General features: G+C 34.5%; 1 protein-coding gene and 2 long non-coding RNA genes across 6 annotated transcripts; 2 read left to right on the top strand and 1 right to left on the bottom strand.

Annotated features, from left to right (window-relative positions):
- Nucleotides 1-9,479: 9,479 nt before the first annotated feature.
- LOC120781500 (cytoplasmic tRNA 2-thiolation protein 2) lies at nt 9,480-10,790 on the top strand. Its single transcript, XM_040113723.1, is given in 2 exon segments — nt 9,480-10,050; nt 10,053-10,790. Coding segments are annotated over 2 exon segments (963 nt in total). The 3' UTR covers nt 10,445-10,790.
- Nucleotides 10,791-12,438: 1,648 nt separating this feature from the next.
- On the top strand, nt 12,439-23,452 carry LOC120781477. Of its 3 annotated transcripts, XR_005706082.1 has the most exons (5): nt 20,873-20,999; nt 21,154-21,253; nt 21,310-21,474; nt 21,539-21,617; nt 21,695-23,452. It is a non-coding gene; the product is annotated as an uncharacterized LOC120781477 (long non-coding RNA). The 3 variants fall into 3 exon arrangements; XR_005706081.1 differs by lacking the exon at nt 20,873-20,999 and adding an exon at nt 12,439-12,464 and having other exon boundaries at nt 21,539-23,452; XR_005706080.1 differs by having other exon boundaries at nt 21,539-23,452.
- Nucleotides 16,016-17,231, bottom strand: LOC120781476. Of its 2 annotated transcripts, none has more exons than XR_005706078.1 (2): nt 16,831-17,231; nt 16,016-16,700 (listed from the first exon to the last, which is right to left on the bottom strand). It is a non-coding gene; the product is annotated as an uncharacterized LOC120781476 (long non-coding RNA). The 2 variants fall into 2 exon arrangements; XR_005706079.1 differs by having other exon boundaries at nt 16,888-17,209.
- Nucleotides 23,453-26,401: the final 2,949 nt, after the last annotated feature.

Genomic DNA, 26,401 nt, shown 5'->3' with positions numbered 1-26,401 from the left:
GATCAGTATTATTGAAGTTTGACAGTCTATGAGTTTGAAGTGCTGGACAATGTTGCAGAAATGCAATAGATTTAAATCTGAATCACAAAATGGGCATTGGTTGATCTGAGTGCCATTTAGTATGTGAGCGTGTGTGATAATGGAGTGGCCAATGCGAAGTCTGATATATGGAATGATATAATTAGATGAAAGCGATGACGGAAAGGATGGTTTGATACGATTTGAATTTATTCTAGAGTAGTGGTGTCTGTAATTCATCCAATCAAGCGCCAATTTAGTGGATCTTTGTTGAATAATAAGCCGTTTTATATCACTCTTAACAAACAAGGCAGATGTAGTTGTTGGAGTGATGCACACCTCGCTTAGCCACCGAGTCCGCAAAAGTATTTCCAATGATTCCAGAGTGACCGGGTATCCACATTATTTTTAGTCTATGTGCTAACGAAAACAACAGCGATCTAATGCCAATAATGACGTCATTGTAGTTACTGCGGTTTTTTAAAGCTTGAAAACACGATAGACTATCTGTACAGATGATGAATTTACCAAGGTTTTGTTGGGCATACTGGACAGCTTTGAGAATACCCGTAGCTTCAGCGGTAAAAATTGAACAAAATGGAAATAATAAACCATACGATATTCTTTTTTTAATGGTTATCATCAACTACAGCAAAAGATGTATAAGACGATTTGGAATACCATCAGTATATATAAACTGCCAACCAAAAGATTTGAAGTGCGCATGATAATTCCAAAAATCGAGATTTATACACAGTGCTTGGAGTGATGGATTTGCGAAGAAAAGTAAGATCACTAATGAAAGAAGATTCATTTACTTTCCACGGTGGAATATATTTACTGCAAGGCAGCAATATTTTAAGCGGCAACTCATTGGTTTTAGGCAAAACAAAGCACTTTTAAAAATAGAAGACAGTATTTTAGGAGACCTCTTTCTGCAAAGTGATGATTGAAAGTCCTTTTTTATAGTAAAGTTCGTGCTGAGTATGAGTTTTGAATAAAGCTTATTTAAGCTATCTTCCACTGCATCTTTTAGAGAAGGTAGGCCAGCTTCCGTCAGTATGTTTTTAATTGGCGATGTTGGAAACACTCGAAGAGAACAACGAACTGAAGAATGATAGGGCGCAGCAAGCATCTTTAGATGATTCTTAGAATGATGTCCATAAATTTCCAAACCATAATTAATTACAGATGAGATGAGGGCTTTAGTGACGTTGACCAGTAAAGCCGAACCGATGAGTGAGCGCTTACATGAGAGGTATTTAATAATATTTAAATTAACAAAAAGTCTTTTTCTTATATACTGACAATGTTTCTTAAATGTATACTTAAAGTCTAATACAATACCAAGGAACTTAATACTATCTGTACACAAAATGTTTGTATTATCAAATGTGAGCGTTGGGATAGTACATTGATGTTTTTTACAAATATGAAAAAGTTTCGATTTAGGAAAAGATATTGATGTGCCTGAAGTAGAGGACCAACGAGAAAGACGCAATAAAATTTCAGAGAAAGTAATTGTTACTGAAGTCAAATTTGAAGTTTTTGAGAATAAAATTAAATCATCAGCATAAATCTGATGCCGGATAGTAACAAAATCTGATAGAATGGTACTGACTGATTTCATCAAATGCAATAGTAAATAGGATCACCGAGAGCGGTGACCCTTGTGGGGTACCATTATCTAATGGTAGAACAGAGGATGAAAACATTGATATGATAACACTTAATTTACGGTTGGATAGGAAAGATTTGACAAAGTTAAAAATACGAGAACCCACTCTCCACCTACTAAGCTGTCTTAACACTACATGAATCCCAATCCTGTCAAATGCTTTTAGGAAATCTAAAGAAAGAATAGAAACATGATTTTTGTGGGACAGAGTATCAGAGATAAAGTGATCAAGGTGCAGGAGAGCATCCAACGTACCCTGCCCCCTCTTGAACGCAACTTGGTTGTGCGAAATGAGATTATTAGATTGAGCATACCAGGCGAGTCTAGTAGCAATAATCTTTTCAATCAATTTACCAAGGCAAGGAAGAAGGGAAATGGGACGATAACTGCTGACCACACCAGGAGGTTTACCAGGTTTTAAAATAGGAATAATCGCGCTAGTCTTCCAGAGGACAGGGTAGTTGCCACTGCGAAAAATACTATTGTAAAGTTTGACTAGACGGGATATAAGGAATGGAGGAAGGTGCTTGATGATAAGGTAAGAGATTTTATCAATGCCAGGAGTTTTGCCCTTGACTGACGAGAGGGCTAAATTAAAATCAAGTTCAGATATATCGGCATCTAAATATTCAGCTGATTAGAGATAAGGTGGAAGGAGGAAGGTAAGGAGAGCAAAGAGAAGAAAGTTTACTAGAGGAAAAATCAGAAGAGAAATTGGAGTCCAAAGAAATATTGGAAAAAGTGGGTGGCAAACTCTAAGGCTATATCTTTGGGATATAGTAGAGTGCCCCGAGGAGTATTTAAATAAGTGATAGGAGAAGAAGGTGATAAACCAGCCAGTCTTTTCATATCAGTCCAGATTTTTCTAGAATCCGAAGAAGAAGTGATATTATTCGTAAATTCTTGGAAACAATGAACCTGTAGAATATCTTAGCTTTATGGCGAAAAAGTGCATTGGATTTTTTGTAGCTATTAAGTTTGCACTAGAACGCAAACGTTTAAATTGATGCCATGCGATTCTGTTTCAGATTTCTTAGTGCAGAAAGCTCATTATTCCACCAAAGAGGAGCAAGCTTGACTGGTTTAGAAGAAGAAAGGTGAAAAGAATAGTTAGAAGCAGAACGTATAATTTTTTGGATTCTAGAAGCCTCTTGATTTATATTGGAAGAAAAGGGGAAATAACGTGAATGCGATAAACAGGCTTCTTAAAACCTATCCCAATCAGCCGAATCAGTTTTAAACCGAATCCTGGGCTTAAAAAATGAATGAGGGCGAGAAGTAGATATTTTGGAAAGGATGGGAAAATGATCACTGCCATGGAGATCATCAATACAACACCAGGATATTTTTGAGGAGGAAGGCAGAACATATGGAAAGATCAATATTAGTGAAGGTAAAGAGTGAGTGGAAAACGGGTGGGGAACCATCATTTAAAACAATGCAGTTGGATCTTAGTAAGGCATCCTCAATGCTACGTCCCTTGGAGTTAGCCGAAGCAGAGCCCCCAAAGGGGACTCTAAGCATTGAAGTCACCACACAAGATAAAAGGATTTGAACCGGAAGGAATAAGATTTAAAAATTCAGTAGTAGAAAATGATTGATCAGGAGGGGAATAAGCACAGATGATTGAAATTTTATAGGGGGCGAGGATCTCAATAGCTACAGAAGAAAAAATTGAAAGGGGTATGGGAAGTAATACGTGAGGTAGATTTCTTTTAACTAGGATGGCAACTCCCTGCTTGTTGGTGGTGTTATGTGGGAGATTAATAAAAATATCCCACATAAGCCCCTAGGGGTAAAAGCCTTTGAGACATTATATAGATAGGTGAGTTTCATTCAACAGGATAATAGATGGATTGTACGATCCCATAAGTAACTCTAAGTTAATATAATTATTAACATAACTGTTAATGTTCCATTGAAGAAGTGTGATCATATCATATGTAAACTTATAAAAGAAAAAAGTTAAGCTACGAATATTTTATTTAAACTAAATGTCTTCATTGTAAGAAGGAAAATTGGGTAATGCAAGAGGATCTTGCGAGCAGGAGAGGGTGGGGAGGGTGTGATAGGACAGGAGGAAAGGATATTGAGAGGAGAGTCAGAGATGGATAAAGGGGAAAAGAGAGGGGAAGGAGAAGTGACAGAAGAGGAGGTAGGATGGGTTGGAAGGGATTGTTTAGATGAATTGATGTCTGTAGTTGTTGTTAGATTAGTTTTGGTAGGATTGTTGGATTTGTTATTAGGTGTTGTTTCATTATTGATTTGATTAGTATTGTTAGAAATTTTAGCTATAGAGGCAAAAGAGTTTGCATTAGAAGTTGTATGAGAAAATTGAATTTTATACTTGGTAACAGCTTCACGCATACTACATTTATAAATAGTTTTAATTTTTAATATTTCTTTGGATTGTTGATATTTAGGGCAAGTATTAGATGATGCCGGGTGGTCGCCCGAGCAATTTGCACACATTATTCTCTTACATTCAGTAGGTGGGGTATGATCGGAAGGGAGGTTGCATGAGACACAAGAAGGTGAATTACGGCAGTATTTTGCTGTGTGGCCAATTAATTGACATTGCTTACAACGCATAGGATTAGGGTAATACGGACGGACAGGCAACATCAATTCTTTCAGGAAGTTTGTATTTATCAAAAGTTAATAAAACTACACCCGTAGGATTACGGGAGCCGTCAGCAATTCGTGAAAACTTATGTACAGCAGAAACACCCTGCTCCTTTAGACCATCAACAATATCTTCTTCTGATAAGTTATTCAGGAATGGGGCGTATATGGTGCCTTTAACCGTATTCAAAGTATTATGAAGCTTGACATTGATATGACCTCCGCCAGGTAAAATTTTTGCAGAAAGAAATTTGCTAGCTGTTTTGTTGTTATTTACAAAGAGCAGTAGGCTACCATCACGTAGCTCAGTAACTTTACTTACTTCCTTACTGATTGCTTGAATACCTTTATACGTAGCGAAGCATGATGACGAATTAAGTGGCTTGTTGTCGTCCAGCGATGACATGACCAAAAATTTTGGATCATCCGTGTTTGAGACTGGTAATTCTGGAAATTGGTCGAACGGGATCGGATTTGGTTTTTTTCTTTTCTTTTTCATTATTGGAGATAATAGGGAAAACCTATTATCCCCTAATTTGGTGGCCCCAGGGGCCATAGTAAACGCGAATTTTAGTTTAACAAATTAAGAAATTAAGTGATTGAAAAGATATAAAACGATAAAAAATTAATTCACAAACAAAGCACGAGCGTAATATAAACGCAGAACAAACCGTTATACCGTTTTCTTATCAATTAACCCCTCGACGAAAATTGAGAGAATTTTTTCTTAACTTTTCAAATCGCTTCTTAAGGATAGAAAGTGATCATTGAAGTTGTTTTTACAGTTTTCACCATAGATTCTTGTTTTGTTGATTCATTTTTTTGCTTTTGCGTTTTTGTTGTATATGCGTATGCGTATGCGTTTTTTATGTTTGCTTATTCAAAGTATACATTTGTCACAATTGAGGGATGTGACCAACCTTTTCAACTGGGAGGATCTGAACCGCCAAAAATATATATATAATAACTAAATTCTTTCTATTCATTTTAGATATTTGCAAATTTTCGGGGAAAAATCTCAAGCCGGACCCAGTCATTGTTATTTGTTTGATTTGTAAGATCAAACGATTAAAACTCAATAAAGATTTCTTAAATTCTTACCGGAGGTGGAGGCAAAGTAAGGACCTAATTACGTTGAGAAATATTTCATTTGTTAGAAGTACATGCGTACTGCATATAAATGCATATAAATATAGGCGTGTTGCATATGTATCTATATTTTCATGTTCAATTTATTTGAATATACATATTTACAATTAGGGGACTGTATGTTTTTGTTCCATATTTCTTACCTTATCTTATCTTATTTAGTATTCTTAATTTGGCGAATATATAAAAAAGGACTAAATATATTGCTGCAATCCGCCCTATTGAACATTATTATTATTATATTTAAATTACGCAACACTAATAGTTCCGATACCAAAAGTTTATTCAACGAGCTGAACTACCATAAATAAGTTCTGTTACAAAAACTTGCAAAATTCGGTTTGCAATGTATGTATGTATGTATATATAAATAAATATAGAAGGACGGCGCAAATTATTTCTCTACTCCCTTTTTCAGTTTGTACAATTTGGTAACAAAATGTTTAGCTTCACAGAAGCCTCAACATTATTTAACTACATTTTAGGGTTCTGTTGAGCTTAATTTTTGTGAAATCGCCACATCTAATTCGTATTTCAGTACGCCTCATATTGAAATTTATGTAAATTATCTAATTATCCGCGCGTTTATCACAAATGTAACGGGAAATCCATGTGAAGTGCCAATTCAGTGCGTACAGATGTCAAAATATGTAAACAAAGAGGAGCATGTTTCACTTGGTATTGTAGATTTTGCTCGAACCTTTTAGAAATTATTCGCGCTTATACATAAGTGTGTTGCAGCTTAGCTAAATGTTAAATAAAATTGTCTGCCTAAATTTGACATTCTCTGTTATAACTAAGTAATGATTTTTTTTTGCATCGACGCTCGTGAGTTGCTTATAAATTAACATTTTCTGATTTTTGATTTTGAACCATCTTCATTGGATTCCCTTCAAAGTGGTTAGTCAGCTATAGCGAACGACAAAAACCCAACTTATTTTTATATATATGTAAGAATAATTGGATTACAACGAAAGTTCAATAAGGATTTAAAGTGATGTTTGCACTATTTAATAGAAAAAAGTGTAGAACCGAATTAGTGAAGTTTTAGTGGATATAAAATTAAAAAATATATTTGTAAAAATACATTAAAATTGGAGAAACACGCATTTCAAATAGTTGAATTTTTGAACTTTAAATGCAAATATCTCAAAAGCCATAAGTCAGCGGCTATCGTATATATATATATATATATATATATATATATATAAATATATTCTTGATCTGGAGAACGTCCTCTATCCGTACATACCCATTTCAAACCCGAAATCGGGGGATGCTATTCCAAGTCCCAGCCGAGAAATTAAACGTCGCAAATGCGTTTAGTTTAAATTTAAAAAGCCAATTTTACTTTCCATTTGGCACATCAATAGCGGGGTTCTCTTGCTTTTGCAAAACCTTTGAATGGTGCATGTATTTCAAGAATTTTAGAATTTTCCAATTGTTGCAACGAGACAACAACCAAACCCACGCAGACAAATATTTGCAAGGACTGTAAAATATATCAGACCAAGATCCATGTTTATTTTTGTGCAAAAACACTTAAAAAAATAATTACAACCTTGTGCCAGCTGTTATTTCACATAAAGATATACTTCGTTGTTAAATTTTTTGCAGACAAAAAAGAGAAAGGATGAAATGCCTGAGTACGAAGAGCCGACAAGGGTAATGCAGGGGTAATGCTCGAAAATGCGGCGACTAACAGAAGGCTTTCAAGACCAGAGTAATACTCTTCTAGAACTCTCAGAGGTGATCTAGTGACTGATGCCCAGAGCATACTGAAATTATGGAGGGAACACTTCTGCAGCCTGCTTTATGGCAGTGAAAGTATAACGCCAGGAGAAGGCAAACCAGATTGCCCAATCGATGACGATGGATGCAAACGTTCCATTGCCCGACCATGAAGAAGCTCGAATAGCAAATACCCGTCTGAAGAACAACAAAGCGGCGGGGGCCAATGGATTACCGACCGAGCTATTCAAACACCGCGGCGAAGAACTGATAAGGAGCATGCATCAGCTTCTTTGTAAAATATGGTCGGACGAATCGTTGGGCAGATTGGAGTGCTAAGTGTGCTCCATATAAAAGAGGACCCCACAATCTGCGCCAACTACCGTGGGATAAGCCTCCTCAGCATCGCATATAAGGTTCTATCGAGCGTATTGTGTGAAAGATTAAAACCCACCGTCAACAAACTGATTGGACCTTATCAGTGTGACTTTAGACCTGGCAAATCAACAACTGACCAGATATTCACCGAGCGCCAAATCTTGGAAAAGTTCAGTGAAAGGAGAATCGACACGCACCACCTCATCGTCGATTTCAAAGCTGCCTTTGACTGCAGGAAAAGGAGCTGCCTATATGCCGCGAGAGAAAGTACTGCGAAAGATTTATGGTCCTTTGCGCGTTGACAACCGCGAATATCGCATTCAATGGATTGATGAGCTGAATGAAATATACGACAACATTGACATAGTTCAACGAAAACCTGGCTTTGCTTCGAATTTCCAATTGAGCGCCGCCTTGCGAAAAACAGAAACGACTGGCGCGCTGTTGTTATTTCGGCTATAACCGTGTAAGCGGTTTCTACCTTCAGTAAAGGATAAATATAAACTGTTAAGGAAGGTAGGCTTTAAATAGATTTATAATTTTAATTAAATCTTAAGATTTGTCACTGTTTTTTTGTTAAGAATGCATGCAGAAAGTGCGCCAATTCATAATTGTCATGCGCAATAGTCATTTACAAAGCATTGACCGAACCAGCTGTTCATATATGACTAAATACTGCAATGGGTGCTTTCATGGAATTGCATATTTCGGTATAGGATTTTTGCATTTTTATGTCATCGTGCAATCTTGCAGAGCAAAAGAATCCTCCCAGTCTGCAAAAATTGTTAATACAATAAGACATATTTTTCCCTCCAACTGTACATCGATATCTATGTTACCGTTTGTCACACAGCGTAACCCCACATCACGACAGGCTAACTGTGAAATCTATTGCCATTGCCGTTGCTAAATCTCGCCCTGCAAGACGGGTAGCTGTTAGCAAACTTGTAAGCGACTTGTTATTGTTCACTTTTGCCATCGTTAAAATATTTGTTACTTCTGTTCAGAGAGTGGGGAAAAAAGCAACACATTTCATATTTTTGAGCTATAACAACTGTAACATTAATTTTATATGTATATCAATTGAAATAACAAGTTTAATATGAGGAAAAATATTTTGATATATGCTTACATAAGTTTATTAAATTTATGACTTTGCTCAATCGGCACAAGCATTTTGTATAATTTTTTCTGCAAATAAATAATATTAAACTAAATATTTATTTGTTCGAAAAATGTATTAAATTATATTACTTTATTTTTATAATTTAACACAACTATATTAATACTCGCTCTACTGAGTTTAATCCTACCGAAATGAAACCGCCGTCAGTATATGTGTAAATGGGATGTGTTACCTCTTCGCAATTTTCATAAAAAAGAAAATTGATCTGTCAAACTGCTGAAGTGACAGCTTATTCCATAAGCAATAGCAAATTGCCTTGTCTCCACAGGCAATAGGCACGGCAATACAGTTAGTATGCCATAAAATTTATCCTGTCGAGATGCCCCGTAAGGTTAATGTTATTGAATTAGAAAAACGATAAATTTGAGAATTTTAACCCAAAGTGCATAAAGTGTGTGCTAAAGCTAGTGATATTGGTATATATGAAATATGTGTAGTATAGGAGATGACGATGTTCTTGATGATGGCATCAGCAGCCTCATGACACCACAAGAACAAATAGTACACTATTTGCCAAAAGGAACTTGTTATAAATGCGGTCAAAACGGACAATTGTATAAAATACATTTTCGCGAAGCTGAATGTAAGAATTGTTTTCTCATTTTTGTGAACCATAAATTTCGAGCAACAGTTGGATCTTCTAAAGCTCTTCCAAGAAATGCGGATATTCTTTTAGTGTTTGATGGAAGTGCTGAGTCTGTAGTCTTGCTAGATATGTTACAAACGGCGCAATCGGGATCAAATTTTAAGAGACTGCATTGCTACCTCAAAGTTCTATTTATTGATGATTACGAAGCCTACAAAGGCACTTGTGAAATAAATGATTATAAATTGTATATACAGCAAGTAAAAGATCTTTTATTAAGCTACGATAATATAAAATGTTATGTTACTAATTTAAGATCTGGCATACATCAAAAGCCATTTGATATTAAAGATATGGACCTATATTTGAACAGAGAAATTAAAAAAGAAAAAGTATTTTCCAACGACATCAATAACATTCAAACGTCAACAAGTCGTAACGAATTTATAAAACTTTATCGAAAAGAACTTAATAGCTTCTATGGCTACGATCTTAAGTTGCAAATACGCTTTTATACCTACAATAAGTACATAAGTATAGCTACCGATCTGCTCTCAGCCATTGCACTTGGACAGGGAAATAACGTCGCATATGATGTTGCCTTCAAAGATGATCGTTTGGTTAATGGGATCAAAATCATGCGTCCAATTAAAGATCTAAGTGAAACAGAGGTCTTGCTCTATATACGTGCACAGAAAATATAAAATGGTGGGATAGACGAGATCATGTCATAAATGCTTCAAGCAGTATACAACGAATAACTGGGTCATTTATACGTAATCTACAAAAAAACTACAGCTCCACCGTTTCAACTATAATTTGTACAGGAAATAAAATCACCTCAAATAATGACCGTTATGAAGAATTTAAGGAAAAATGCTGTTTGTGTAATTCTTCAATAGTTAACTCGGAAACTCTTTCAGCTGTTAGGTATTCTCGATATGTGTCTGAAAGAACGTCAAGTGATTTTGATTTAGACACAAACTTCAAAAAATTCTTGAACTTAACCCAAAACCAAGATCAAAAAGTATGCCACAGTTGTCAAAATATAGGACGGGATAGCGATATTAATTTAATAAAGCATTATTTATAAAATAATGATTTAAATTCATTCAATATAAAACTTTTAAAATTTGTTAATTATAGGTGTTATTAATTTGTATGATGTATTCACAGCCAAAATTACGATAGAGGAACACCTATACACACATTTACTCTCCTCAGACTTGAAGTTTTCGTGTTATTTATATTTAAAGTTAAACATTTTTATAAAGTAATTTAAGCTATTTCACTATGTTTTTGCACACATGCACACATTTCCAATTATTATTTTTAATAACATTGTAGATACTGAAATAAATCTAAAATTTCCATTTGTTGTGTATTTTAATAAAAATAAATATCCTTAAACTATTTTGCGCACCTACAGATACAAGAAATTGTGTGTTTTATTTATGACAAAAAAACTGGGTTACATATTTTGTGTCGTGAAAAAATAAAAAAAAAAATGTTTCGTTTATAATCTTTATTATTATTTAGTGCAAAAAGCTCGACACATGAACTATGAACACCCCGGTGTTGGACCGGCCAGGGTTACTTTCTTTTTTTGAAATACTCTAAAAAAAATTGTCGGCTTCAAAGAACTATGAACACCGGACTAGTGTCATTCTTTTGAAGAGCGGCCAAAGACCGCCAGGGCGGAAAGGGCGTTACAAAAGAACCATGAATTTATTTTTGGACCAACCTTGGTTAGTTTTTGGAAGCGCAGCCGAAGCCACGATTCCGATTACTTTGGTGGTCGGATAAAAAGCACGAATTTCGGTATAAGTGGAGTTTCTGCTGATAGGGAAGCTTCTCCAGATAATGAATATGCAAAAATAATGTTGCATACATTTACTCTTTTTAAAATATGCTCGATTAAAAATTCAAAAATTTGTATCAATAACAGGCACAATTCCGATTTCTTTGGCGCCGCGATTTGAAGGTCCCGTTGGAAAGAGGAAGACCTGATTAAAAAATATTTAGGGTTATAGCTACCGCAAACGCTTAGTTTACGAGATATTAGACCTTAAAGTTAAAAAATTTCCAAAATTCGAATATCAAGAAGCTATTCCACCACATTGGCACAATTCCGATTTCTTTGGCGCCGCGATTTGAAGGTACCGTTGGAAAGAGGAAAACCTGATTAAAAAATATTTAGGGTTATAGCTACCGCAAACGCTTAGTTCACGAGATATTCGACCTTAAAGTTCAAAAATTCCCAAAATTCGAACATTTCAACAAGCTATTTTACCATATTAAACACACTTTACTCACATGTTTCACTTCAAATTAATTAAATTTAACTATAAACTTTTAAATAAATCCACATTTTACACTTTTAACAGTTTTTTTTACCGAAGAAATCTTTATTTTACATTTTACACTCGTAGTGAACACCATGTGTGCTAAAATTGACGACGAAATGGAGCGCTGCCATGTGATAATAAGGAAATTCGCTGAAATGCCATCTTTCCCAAAAATTCCTCTATCCATTCATGTGGATATGTTCTTTATTTAATTTAATAAACAAATAAGTAATATTATATAGTAATATTATTAATATTATTATTGTCACCTAATACACAAAACAACGTATTATTAAATATAAATGGAAAGCGCTGACAGATATAATAACCAAAATTTAACCATTTTATAACGAAAACTCAAATTTTGTTTCAATATGATAACCAAAAAATATAACCACTTTATAACGAAACTCAAATATATTTTTTTATTTTAACGCAGAAAGGAGTACTTCGCGAAAGTACTTCAGTCACATATTACACATATACATATGTATGTGGAAAGTATTTTTTTTATAGTTAGTAATAGAAAAAAGAATCATGCGATAAAACAAACAAAGAAAAATTGTTAAAAATCCCACATATTTGCTGTTTAAGATGTGGCATGGCTCGTTTTCCTCATAAATGTAAACAATCTAACCTTTTCAACGATGAGTGTGCTAAATGATTTTAAATTAATAAATTTAGGTAAAATATGGTAAACTAAAAGTGAAATGTGAACTTGTTTCAAGGTTTAGAGTGTATATTTAAATATACAGAGTGAAAAAGGTGAAAAAATTTAGTGAAACATAGAGATATACCATGTGTTATTAGTGCAAATTTGTAAACTTTAATCGTGAATATTTTAAAAAATAAAAGTTACTTTTATATTATTTTTGGATATTTCTTCTGTGGAGAAGCTCCCCTATCCGCACATACACAATTTATACGGAAATTCGGTTTTTTTTACCCCTCCGCCAAAGTAATCGGAATCGTGCCATCACATTAAACACGTTTTACTCACATTTTTCACTTAAAATTAATTAAATTAAACTATAAATTTTTAATCCTGGTCGAGACCAACCATCTGATACACTTAGTCGAGATCAATGGTGCTTGGCTAGGCCAAGTGGTGTTTTTACGCTCAAATATGTACAATATAGATACATTTTTGAAATTTCTTACCTCTCGATTTGGTTGAAATCAAATTGACTGCCTTGTTCACGCTTGGCGTGGCAATAGCGTTCACAAAAAATGTAACATTTTGAGAAAAATTATATTTTTTCTTAACCTTTTAAAACGCTCTAGCGGCTAAAGTATTTGACCTAGGTAGGTCAATTGCACCGGTTAGGTAATTTAAAGAGCCTTCAGGAAATGTATAATTCGCCCCACCGGCCCCATCGCGGGCGTGGCAATAGGCGAAAATGGGTTTTCACCATATCCCCCCTTTTGTTTCACTACAGTTGGGGGGTATGGGGCCGGGGGGATCAAAACCATTTTGCGAGTTAGTTCACCCCTGGGGCTTTCAGGAAAGCCCTCAACCTTTTTTCTATCCCTACCAGGGGCGTGGCAATAGCGTTCACAAAAAATGTAACATTACATTTTTCTTAACCTTTATAACGCTCTAGCGGGTAAAGTATTTGACCTAGATAAACATAGAAACCAATTTGGACATGTAACGAACATGAAAACAGATAAATCAACCGTGCGAAGTGATAGAAACATACCAAAGTTCATATATTTTCATACTAAATATATGGGGTCTAGCCAAGCATCATTGGTGCACTAAGGTGTAATATTATAATATCCTTTTTTCGTCCTTTTCTATACGATATCCTCGAATTTTTTTTTCTGAATTAGACATAGAATATAGACAATAAAATTCTAGGAAGCTACCTGGAAGCGCAAGTCGTTTGCTACACTCTAAATATATTTAAATAACATTTAAAAACAAAATATGCTTGGCCAGACCCGAGGGTCTCGATGAGGGTTAAATAAATCCACATTTTACACTTTTAGCAGATTTTTTACCTAAGAAAAATTACATTTTACACTCGTAGAGAATATCAATCGTGTGCTAAAAATGACGACGAAATGGAGTGCTGCCATGTGATAATAAGAAAATTTGCTGAAATTCCTTTTATCCCAAAAATTCCTCTATCCATTCATAGGGATATGTTCTTTATTTAATTTAATAAATATTATATAATAATATTATATATACGAGTATTGTCACCTAAAATACAAAACGTATTATCAAAAATAAATGGAAATCGCTGACAGATATAATAACAAAAATTTAACCATTTTATAACGAAAACTCAAATTTTGTTTCAATATGATAACCAAAAAATATAACCACTTTATAATCAAAACTCAACGCACAAAGGAGCACTACGCGAAAGTACTTCAGTCACCCCGGGATTTTTACTTATTTGTGTTTATTACATATATATCACATATTATACATATACATATGTAGATGGAAAAAGTGTTCACAACTCAATTATAACTTGAAAAATGTTGGAAAGTATTTTTTATTATAGTCAATATAGAAAAAGAATCACGCGAAAAAACTTTTTGCCGCCCTAGGCAGTTACAATTTTGCCGCCCCAGACAGCAGCCTAATTTTTGCCATTTCAGTTATTGATGCACTGACCTCGAGTTTTTTGAATGCGTTCATGAATTTGTACATTAGAAAAATATGTACAATTAAAAAAGTTGGGAGTGATGAATTAGGATATGTCAATTCTATCATTTTTCATAATATTTATTGACAGTTGTACATAATGCTTTTGTAGCTCAGTCCGTTTGTCTATTGCCTAAATGGTAGTCGGTTCATGTTCACATATTCTTACGTCGTGCTTTACGAATCGCAAAATCACGAATCTATGTCACGTAAAATTTCCGCTTCTAAAGTCAACAAAGCCAAAGAATTCAAGCGATTTTGTCCGATAGTTGATCTAAAATAATTTTTAACTCGTTTCAAACAAGAAAACGATCTCTCACCGCTGCAGTTTGTGGCAGCTAAGGAAAGGAAAATTCTGTAAGCAATGCCAACATTTGGAAAAACTGCGTTAAGATCTTCACTTCTGAAAAACTTGAAAGTTTCAATAGGCTTGATTGTTTTCAAATTCTGATCACATTCAAGATATGCTTTGAAATGAATCAATTCATCATCTAATGAACTCTCCAAATCTTCATTAAATGCTTTTTGCAAAATTTTTGCTTTTTCCCGGATGTCAGCATTATTCAAGTTCCCCAAACCAATCAAAACAGAGAATTTTTCGTTAATTCCTTCATATTTTCGGCACCTTTCCCGTAATTCAAGTAATATATTAACTGAAGTCATCTTTCCCAAGCAATGTTACCTTCTCTGTTTTCGTTTCATCGTGATAAATTTTCCGACGCTTTACCCTACCCTGAATTGTTTTGTATTCTTGGTTGACTGACAAATCGAATGCTCTACCCTCAAAAAAGTCAAAATCTTCACGTGCATCATCCACACTTTTATAAGACTTTGATACAATTGAACTACTTCATTCAGGTTAGTCTGCGTTGATTGTAATTTTTTACTTACAGCATTGAATTTGAAAGTAAAAAACTCCACAAAGATTGCATAAAAGCTGTTTCTAGTAATTCAAAACGTTTTCGAATACCTTTGGCTTCACTTTGTGTGACAGCTTTTTGTGAAAGATCGTGTTCTATGCAATACAAAAATTATAGTATTTCAGTGTAATACTGATCAAGAGTGCAAACGGCATCGTTGCGAGCGGACCAGCGTGTTAGTGAAAGGGATTTTACAGTAATTTTCTCAGATTTCTTGCAGTAAGATTGTAGAATATCCCAACGACTCGTAGATGCTGAGAAAAAGTTATACAAACTTTGAAGATCATTAAAAAAAGCAGCAGCTGTCGAACTGCTTTCAACTGCGTGATTTCCTACTAAATTGAGAGAATGAGCTGCACAAGGCACGTATTCAGCGTATTCATTACGATTTTTAATCAACTGTTGCAGTCCTGCATAAATCCCTGACATATTTCGTGCAGTGTCGTACGACTGACCTCGACAATTTTTAATGTCAACTTGTAAATCACCTAAGGTAGAAACTACAACGTTATCCATTTCTACAGCCTTGTGGCCTGCATTTGGTAGAAATTTCACAAAACGCTCTACCGGCATACCGTCTTTCTTCACGTATCGCAGTAAAAAACACAGCTGATCTACATGTGAAATGTCAGGTGTGGAATCAACAATGATAGAATATTTTGTACTTTTGACTTCTTGAATAATAACCTGTAATACTTTATCAGCTAGTATTTGAATAAACTCTTCGCAAATCGTTTTTGACAGATAACTGGTACTACCGATACCTTTATTTCCGAATTTCGAAATATGCTCAGCTAAAAATGGATCAAATTCAGATATCAATTCAAAAAGCATCAAATAGTTTCCGTTGTGAAGAGAACCAACTTTTCATCATGCCTTCTAAAAGGCAGTCCACGTGAAGCTAAACTCTTAATGACAGCGACGACTCGTTTTAAAACATTTTTCCAGTAAACTACTTCTTTGTCATATTCAGCGAGCAAAGTTTTGTCGATTCGACCAAAAGCACTGGCTCTATCTTTTTAGAAGTTTCAAGCAACTTTGATGCTTTTCAGAATTTTCATGCTGATTTATTCTTATTGCCGCATTTTTCCAATCACTATAGCCATCTTTTTTAGAAAAAGTAGAATCGCCGCCAAAAAGAAGGCATGGAGCACAACATATCGATCCTTTGCTCAGAGAATATACTAACCAATCACGGGGAGTTTTTTCACCATTTAAAAGTCTTCTTTCGAACGTAGATGAATTCAAATACCGGCTTGAATTTTGGCTGCGAAAAATCAAGATGGTCATTTCTTTTATAATTATGTTTAGCGATATAATCACGTAATGCGTCATTTATGAGCCATTCCGCAGGGTCGTCACTGAATGTGAAATTGAAGTTGTCGGATATGTTTGACTATATTTGTTTCGTAGATTCTGTAAAAAAATTGTATACCTGAATTTCATATTCTTGTAAATATGTGTACAAATTTTCGAAACAAAAAATATAGAAAAATAGAAATAGTAGGTTAGAAAAAAACGAAAATACATGAAATTCAGTCTTTACTTGCGAAGTCTATTGTTTCTCTAGAAATTTCGCTTTTTTCGGTAACTGATGGATTACCCGTGTCACTTTGATTTCCTTGAAGCACAAAATAAGAAGAGAGTTTTTTTGTTTTTGCCATAACCTCGTCATCTTTGATTTTTCTCTTCGCAGCTTGCTTGCGATATTCAGAACCGCTCAATCGATTCCGCCCGTCACTCATTTTATTGAAAAAATGACGCTCCAGTTAATGTATATAAATCTTCCAGTTAGAATACTTTAATACTCAAAATAAATCTTCAGTACATTGTCAACAATTCATCAACTCCAATCGCGGTGGCAGCCATGTATCGAATCAACGTTTCGAGAGTTATCGATTTTATAGTAACTGCGGTTGCCCGATTGTGGTAGCCCTGCATGTATTCGAATTTGAACTGCGCATTTGTGAGAATACAATAAAGGAGGCTAAATTTCATTTGACAAGATTGTTAGAAAAGTAAATTCAACAATATGGTAGACTTGTACACTTTTGGGTGAAAAATCTTATGGTTTTCATTTGAAAGTAGCATTTTATCTAGTGTAAACGGTCAGAATTTGCCGCCCCTAAAAATTTGCCGCCCTAGGCAGCTGCCTATGTTGCCTGTTCGGTAAATCCGCCCCTGGTGAAATGTTAACTTATTTCAATGTTTAGAGTACATATTTAAATATACAGAGTGAAAAACGTGAACAAATTTAGTGAAACATAGAGAAATACCATGTGTTATTAGTGCAAATTTTTGAACATTTAAACGTGAATATTTAAAAAAATATAAGTTATTTTTATATTATTTTTGGATATTCCTCCTCTGGATAAGTTCCCCTATACGCACATACCCCATTTATACGGAAATTCGGTTTTTTTACCCCTCCGCCAAAGTAATCGGAATCATGGCCAATAACACATAATATTTCACAATGTTTCACTAAACTTTTTACATTTTTCAATTTGTATTTTTAAATATACACTCTAAAGATAAAAATAAGTTCATATTTAACTTTTATTTTGTTATTTTTTAGCTAACTTCAATAATTTAAAAATCACTTAGCACACTCATCTTTGAAAAAGTAAGATTGCTTACAATTATGAGGAAAACGAGAATTGCCATATCTTAAACACCAATTATGAAGGATTAAACGATAGCGTTTTCTTTTTTTACATTTTCGCGTGATTTTTTTTCTTTATTAACTACAAACAAATTCTTTCCAACATTTTTTCAGCTTCAACTGGGTAGGTAAAGTACTCCTTTCAGCGTTGGCGGCCTTCGGTCTTGCTCTAACAAAATAACCCTTTTCGAGCCAATACCCTGTGTGACTGAAATACTTTCGCGTAGTACTTCTTTCTGTGTTGGCAGCCTTCGGCCGCGCTTTAAAAAAATAACCCTAGTAGAGCCAATAAAGATTGTTTATACTCATTTTAATTTGAAATATAATTGAGCGAATTGCTCATATTTGCTTATTATCATATGGAAGCGCTTCATTTCCTCATAATTGTTAGCACATAAATGATATTCTGTACGAGTGTAAAATTTAATTTTTAATCTATATATTTTTTTACTTATAAGACCTGCAAAAAGTGTAAACTGTGAATTTGTTTAAATGTTTACAGTTTAAGTAAATTCATTTGACGTGAAAAATTTGCATAAAGTGTGTTAAATCAGAGAACATAAAACATAGAGAAGGTGCAAATTGAATTCTGTATGATGTTCGATTGGACGGCTAACAGAGCTTATAAGATTGAAGTAAGGAATTCACCATTCTCGCTGCTATTTAGCAGATATGAGCACGTTCAATGGCGGAAATAATTGTAAAACGACTGAATTCTTGCGAGAATGAGTAAAGAGAAATGCTTTGAAGAAAAATATACAAGCTCACACAAAGAATGTAAAAAAACATTCTCTGAGTAACATATGCATGTATTATATGAACCATTGTCACATAAGTATGCGTGATTATTTTGTGTTATAAGAACCATTGTTTTCCGAAAAATGGTAAAAATTTTATGTTATAAAATTTAACAAAAAATAGTTTTCTATAAATTGTTATTTCAAAAATGATATTAATGTCGACTATTATAAAATGAACTTAAATGTGCTCATATAAACACTTTATTCCTTTCATTACTTCAAAAAGATTAATGACCTTCATGAAATATGTATGCATATTCGCATTAATTCGTTATCATTTCCATGTTTGTACCAAATAGAATTTCTATGAGACATGCATATGTACATATGTATGTATATTATTTCTTTGGCACATTTGTCTGTATGTTTACGAAATCAAATGCGAGCCACATACATACATACATATGTACATATGTACATTCATAATAACAAGTGTCGCACGCATCTTTCGCATCTTCGTTGTCACGGTCAACCAATGGCCGAAACTGGCGTTTTGTCAAAGAGTCAAGTGCTGAACACATTAAGCGCGAATACACACGTTCTTATGGACACAGTTATATAGTTCTTAGGGACACAGTTATTGAGGCAGCTTCACAACTACATAACTGTGTCCCTGAGAACGTGTGTATTCTAATATTTTACAAATGTCGCTCGCAGTCTGTTGCACTCATTGTGTTCAGCACTTGTGTGATGATAGAAAATCCAAGCTGTGCCGTAAAAAATAAACGAATGGCCGCCAATAGTCACCGCTTCCCTTGCCGCTATACAGGTCCGCCTACAAACCAGAGTAAATATGTATGAAGATGTATGAGCGTGCATACATATCGACGCAGATTTTGCGAGTCACGGAAAAATATTTTAGACAAATATTGTAAATCGACAACGGCTATGTTGCCACTTTTGTCACTTCTTTCTGTGAAGAAGCATCAGAAAGTTGTTCAATTTATGATTTTTAGCTTTTGCCATCGTCGCGAAAAGACGCTTGTAGGCGAAGGCATGCTCGGGGAGATGTTACGGCGTCTGTTTTTATGAATAAAGCGAGGTCGCTGGTGGAATTTGCGCCTGCGTTTATGAATGAAATCGTTTTTGTTGTAAAATTTACTACATTTGAGCTTCGCCAATTTGGCTGCCATATTGACTTGTGGTGCTTATGCTATTTAGGCAATTGTTGTTTTTGTAGAACAATGCTTCAATTTTTTGTTGGTGACATATTCACATGTGTACGCATATGTATGTTTGTATGCTTATGCATTAGTTGTTCGGAAGTGTATACAAATATATGTACATATGAATATATATGAATGCATGAACATGCAAATTAATGCGCGCGCATGTAATATACATATGTATGTATTGATAAGTGATAAAATCATGATTTGAATTTCTGAATGCGCACATGCGTATACATACATACATGCAATCATATGGGTAGATAATAAGATTAATATGATAGACGATATGTTTATATATTGTGATAAATTCAATTTCTATTACTAAGAAACATAATACAAAAATATTTATTAGTATAGTATATTATGTAAAAATCAAATAAAATTATTGAATATACAAGTCTAAATAGTACTATGCATGCATTCATACAAAACTATACTCATATCATAATTATTACATGCCAATATGGAAATGCCGACGGCAAAACGCAAAAGCATACATACATATTTGCATACATTGCGAAAGCAAAAATTGAAGCATGGAAATATCACAACGCTGTTGTAGGGAGTATCATAAGGAGCATGCATACATATGTATATTTATGTCTCTTCATATTCATGAGTATGTGAGAGAGCTGTATTTGTACACATTTTTCGCTGTTAAAAATGGAATATCAAAGAACTTATTTTTCTTCGATATTCCCTGATTGCGCATATGTATATGCTATGGCATCATAAGCCGTACGTATATTATTTCTCTTCATATTCTCTGTTTGAGTACGTGGAAAACTGTTAAAAATGTTAACATTTCACATCGTGAATTCTGAAGTTGTGAGGTGAATTCCTTACTCCAATCTTACTTGCACCTTCTCTATGTTTTATGTTCTCTGGTTAAATGTAGTGAAATAGCTTGTTGAAATGTTCGAATTTTGGGAATTTTTGAACTTTAAAATCGAATATCTCGTACACTAAGCGTTTGCGGTACCTATAACCCTATATAATTTTTAATCAGGAGGACTTCCTCTTTGTAACGGTAGCTTCTGATCACGGCGCCAAAGAAATCGGAATTGTGCCAAATGTTGTATGTATAATACTAACCAATCATAAACCACATTCCTTAAATCGCAATGAAAATATTTATAAACTTACACGTATATTTTCTTTGTTTATTTTCTCTTGCTCTTCTAATGTATATACATCATTCACAATGCGTAACCTGCTGTCAAAATTTCTAGACTACAGCTCAAGAAATAAGGAATTTTTTTTCTTGAGCATGTACTTGAGTGCTGGAAACTAACATTTATATACAAATATCTCGAAAACTATAGGTCTGAGGTGAGTACATGCGCATACATTTTTTAATCCTCATATATTCTTCTTTCTAACCATAGATTGAAATAATTGAAACCGTTTTCAATACGTTTTCGATGCAGCTGAATTTACTTGCCGACTAGATAAAATACATTCCGTGGCTAATAGATGGCGCTACTTTCGAAATCATTGAATCACAAAATCGAAAATATTTTTCGAAATCTATCCGCATCTATCGAGCATTTGTAAGTATTTATGTACAAAAAGAGCTGAGGACGCATTATATTATGTTTAAAATGTGTGATTTAGCGGAAATAAATGCTTTTTGAGAAGACACTTTAGAAAACTTGAGCGCTCAAATGTCAAAGACAAGACTGGATCGAAAAAGGTATAAAAAACATTACGCATTTATAGTACTAGTTAAAAGGAAAATGGTTGAAACTACAAAGCAAATTTCTGGAACAGGAGGTGGGCCCTTCAACCAAGTAAATTTAAGTTCCCTCGAAAAGGAGGTAAGTGCTATACTTTCCTCTAATACATCAGTAGAGGGATTGAAAGGTATACAAAGTCTTGGAACATCAACACACATTTGAAATGACATCCCTGGTACAAGTAAGAAGACACCAATCGACGACATTTCTTCCCAGCCCCAAATGCAAAATGAAATCAAATTTGTCGTCTGACCAGCTGTACACCGCACAAGAAACAGAAAATAAACAAAATAGGTCTACTTGAGGAGAAAATAAATATCCAAAAAAATATGCAGGACAATGTATCAAAAGTTCTAAACACGCTTATGAAGCAACTAGCGAACATGCACAAGAACAGTCTGAAACAAAAAGATGGATTAGAAAACTCTATGAAATTGCAAAAGATAAATTTAAGGAAATGAAGCGACATAATGCTGTGAGGGAAAAAATATCCATTGATAAATTAGAAACCAAAAAAAAATTAGAACTTGAATTATTTTTTTATTGTAACGTAACAAAGATATACAGACATGTAGTAACAATATCATAGTAAAGGTATCATATTATTCTGTATACTGCGTTGGTGACCCACATGACAATGTAGTAAACTCAAATACTAGCTTTGTTTCATAGGCATTAAATATTTCTAAAAAATTTTAAACAATAAATATGTTGTGTGTTATGGAGAAAATAAGTTCAATTATTTAAAATACTCTAAAGTTAATCTATTTTCAAGGCAAAAAAGCGATTTGGTTAAGTTTCTCTAGAATCCTAACATAAAATGAGGCATTTCCTGCTTTTCCGGAAGAAAAATTGTGAAAAATGTTTTGTTTTCCATTTCTTTAATTAAATTTTTAAGCCATTTTGACAGAATATTTCGAAGATCTTTTGTGTAAAAGCTTTTAGCAAAGTTTGTTATCTGTACTAGGGTAAACCTCCTACAACGCGTTTTCGCTCCAACGCAGTTCCCAAATGCGGACATTTTTTTACAACGCGATTTTTACGAAAAAATTTTCAAATATTTACTAATTTAATTTGAAAAAGGTTTTCTTGCCCAAATAAAATTCTTTGCATTTTGTCCATACTTTGATTCCGTTGAAATTGTTGATGCGTCACTTAAAGTTATTCGTCTTTCAACACTAAAAGCTTGCTGAAAAGCACTATAACCGGAAAAAGACGTTCAGGGCACTGTTTCAACACCAATAGAAGATGAATATAGGAACATAGTGAAATTGGCGCATGCAGTAGAAGGTGATGGATTTGATAAAATAACAATGGCTGATATTCAAGAATTAATTGCGGACGACGAAATAAACAACGCAGATTTAGTGACAATGACAAATGAAGAATCAGTTGGAGGTAGCTCTGGCGATCTTTAGGATGTTGAAAATAAAAACTTTTTGCCAAAAAATATCGAGAAAGTTTCAAATATGGCAAAGCAGTTGGAAGAATACATTTTGGAGAACGACCCTTTAAGTGACAGAGCAGAAATATTTAAACGAAATTTTCAAAACAATTTAGCTCCCTATCAAAAAATTTATAAAGATTTGCGAAATAAGAGCAAAAAAACTTTAATGCACGATTTTGTCAAATCAATAATAGTCGAAAATCTAATTGTGGATCAAGCTCAGATTTTGAACTAGTACGAACAAAACGTTCGAAACAAATCATACTAAGTGATGAGAAGGAGTAGAAAGTTATCGTTCTATTTTGGCTCTAATTTATTAAATCTTTTAACTTGAATATTTTACGTAGAATTGAAATTTAATTTTATTTTGTTTTGTTTTTGTTTAAGTAAATGGAATGTTATTAAATTACATAATATGTATGTTCTTATGACTCACCAAATAAATACACAAAATTATATTATATTTGCTATACAAATTCCAATATTTTATTGAAATTTTTTTTCCTTTGGAACCAAACTCTGATTTTTGTATGGAGTTAGAGTCTCCTATAACGCGGAGTTTTTCAGGAACCTATTCACCGCGTTGTAGGAGGTTTACCTGTATTTGGTGACACACACTACTACATGTCTGTCTCGGGTATTAAGGTACACTCAGTCCTTTTTTTACGCGATTTTCGGTTCTGCCACTAATCGCGTAAAAAAAAATCGTGTAAAAATGGTTAGTTTTCCAATATTAAATGATGAATTGGATCCGAATATAAAAAATATTGCCTATAACAAAATATACGCGCAAAAAAATATTCAAAAACAATACAATAAGTTTCAGATTTCAGACTTATGATTTATTCATTCATAACAAAATAAAAAATACAAAACAAAAACCATATATAAAAGAGAAGAAAATAGAAAATAGGTGGATTTATTGAAAAAACCGTTGAATGCTGTTTAATCACTGTCATTATCCGTAGTTTAAATTATTTTTAGCCGCTTATTTTGATGGCCGGCACTGATATCACTAGAATTTGTATCAGAATCAATAGTAAGAACTATGGAATGATGTTCTGATTGACTTAGCGTCTCCGACTGAGTTTGCACCATAAATTCAGTTAATTTTGTTTGAATGCTTCTTTTTGGACCCAATAAATTCTGATGTAGTTCTTAACATGCAGACACTCAATTCTTTTTCAAAAATTCGTGCACGTTCGGCATCAGTATCACTTGCTACAAAATAATTTTCCAAGTCTGCTGCAAGTTTAAGACCAAGCAAAAAACGAAAAAAAGCAATCGCGTTAAAGTGAGAAATTCGCGTAAAAAAAGGAATTTGCGATGCAAAAATAACCGCGTTAAAGTGAAATAGCGTAAAAAGAGGTCGCGTAAAAAAAGGACTGAGTGTACAACAATAAAAGCTCCATTAACAAACTTTTTTCAAAAGCTAAACTTTGTTTTAAGAAATAATACTAAAATAATTTTTATTTGCTTAGAGGGTCATGAAACGTTCTTTTCAATCTGCACCTGCTATTTCTAGTTTCTCCTAGTTGTCGGGCTTCAGCATTTACGTGATTTTGTAACCTTGTCCCATGTTCCGATGCTGTTTCGCGAATGATTTCCTGAACCATTTTTATGTGAAGATCATGATGTAGATCTGAATTTCGTATGTACCACGGGCATTTACAATTTCTCGCAGAATTTTATTTTGGAATCTTTGCACCGCTTCGATGTACAACGGTGCAGCGCATCCCCATAGTTGGATTCCGTGTTTCCAAATTTGCTTTAACGTTTGATTGTAGACTAGGATTTTATTTGAGGTTGTTAGGGATGATTTATTGCCGATTAACCAGTTTATTTTGTTGTATTTTAGTTTTAGTTCTGCAAATTTTCTTTGTATTTGCTCCTTCCACTTTAACTTTGCATCCAACGTCAAACCAAGATATTTCGCCGAGGTGGAGTACGGGATTACTTCATTCCCAATATTTAAGGGTATATACATAGCACTTTTGTTAGTGAAGTTTATATGTATAGATTTCAACTCCTTTAGAGTAATGTTCCATTTTTGTGTCCATTCTATAATTAGGCTGATTGAAGACTGTAGGCATATCGCTAGTAAATAAAATGTATAAGAGTGGTCCCGGGACACTTCCTTGGGGTACACCTGTTTTCATTGGCTGCAACGTAGTATATGATTGTCCCTGCTTGATCCTGAAGTAACGGTTGCTCAGGGAAGAGGCAAGTAGTTCAGTTAGATGCTGTGGAAAGAGAAGTCTTAATTTATGAAGTAAGCCATCCCCTGCATAGGGTTGTGCGCTGGGTTTGGGATCTCCAATGAAAAAGCAACAACAGCCTCGGATGAGAAACCCCCCTTTTGATGATTAGTAACCTATGTGCAGAGCATACTAAAATTATGGAGGGAACACTTCTCCAGCATGCTAAATGCGAAGTGAAAGCTTAACGCCAGGAGAAGGCGTACCCGATTTCCCAATCGATGACGATGGAGCAGACGTTCCATTGCCCGACCATGAAGAAATTCGAATAGCAATAACCCACCTGATTACCGGCCGAGCTATTCAAACACGGCAGCGAAGAACTGATAAGGAGCATGCATTAGCTTCTTTGTAAAATATGGTCGGACGAAATCATGTCCAATGATTGGAATTTAAGTGTGCTATGCCCAATCCATAAAAAAGGAGACCCCCCAATCTGCGCCAACTACCGTGGGATTAGCCTCCTCAACATCGCATATAAGGTTCTATCGAGCGTATTGTGTAAAATATTAAAGCCCACCGTCAACAAACTGATTGGACCTTATCAGTGTGGTTTTAGACCTGGAAAATCAACAACCGACCAGATATTCACCATGCGCCAAATCTTGGAAAAGACCCGTGAAAGAAGAATCGACACACACCACCTCTTTGTCGATTTCAAAGCTGCTTTCGACAGCACGAAAAGGAGCTGCCTTTATGCCGCGATGTCTGAATTTAGTATCCCCGCAAAACTAATTCGGCGAGGTTTCAGACAAGGTGATTCCCTATCGTGCGATTTCTTCAACCTGCTTCTGGAGAAAACAGTTCGAGCTGCAGAACTAAATAGAGAAGGTACCATCTTCTATAAGAGTGTACAGCTGCTGGCATATGCCGATGATATTGATATCATCGGCCTCAACACCCGCGCCGTTAGTTCTGCTTTCGCCAGGCTGGACAAAGAAGCACAGAAAATGGGTCTGGCAGTGAACAAGGGCAAGACGAAATATTTCCTGTCATCAAACAAACTGTCGTCGCACTCGCGACTTGGCTCTCATGT

The sequence above is a fragment of the Bactrocera tryoni genome, unplaced genomic scaffold (genome assembly GCF_016617805.1).
Source record: "Bactrocera tryoni isolate S06 unplaced genomic scaffold, CSIRO_BtryS06_freeze2 scaffold_7, whole genome shotgun sequence".
Classification (NCBI taxonomy): Eukaryota; Metazoa; Arthropoda; class Insecta; order Diptera; family Tephritidae; genus Bactrocera; species Bactrocera tryoni.
Note: the sequence above shows the minus strand (reverse complement) of the source record. Positions and strands in the feature narration are given on the sequence as shown.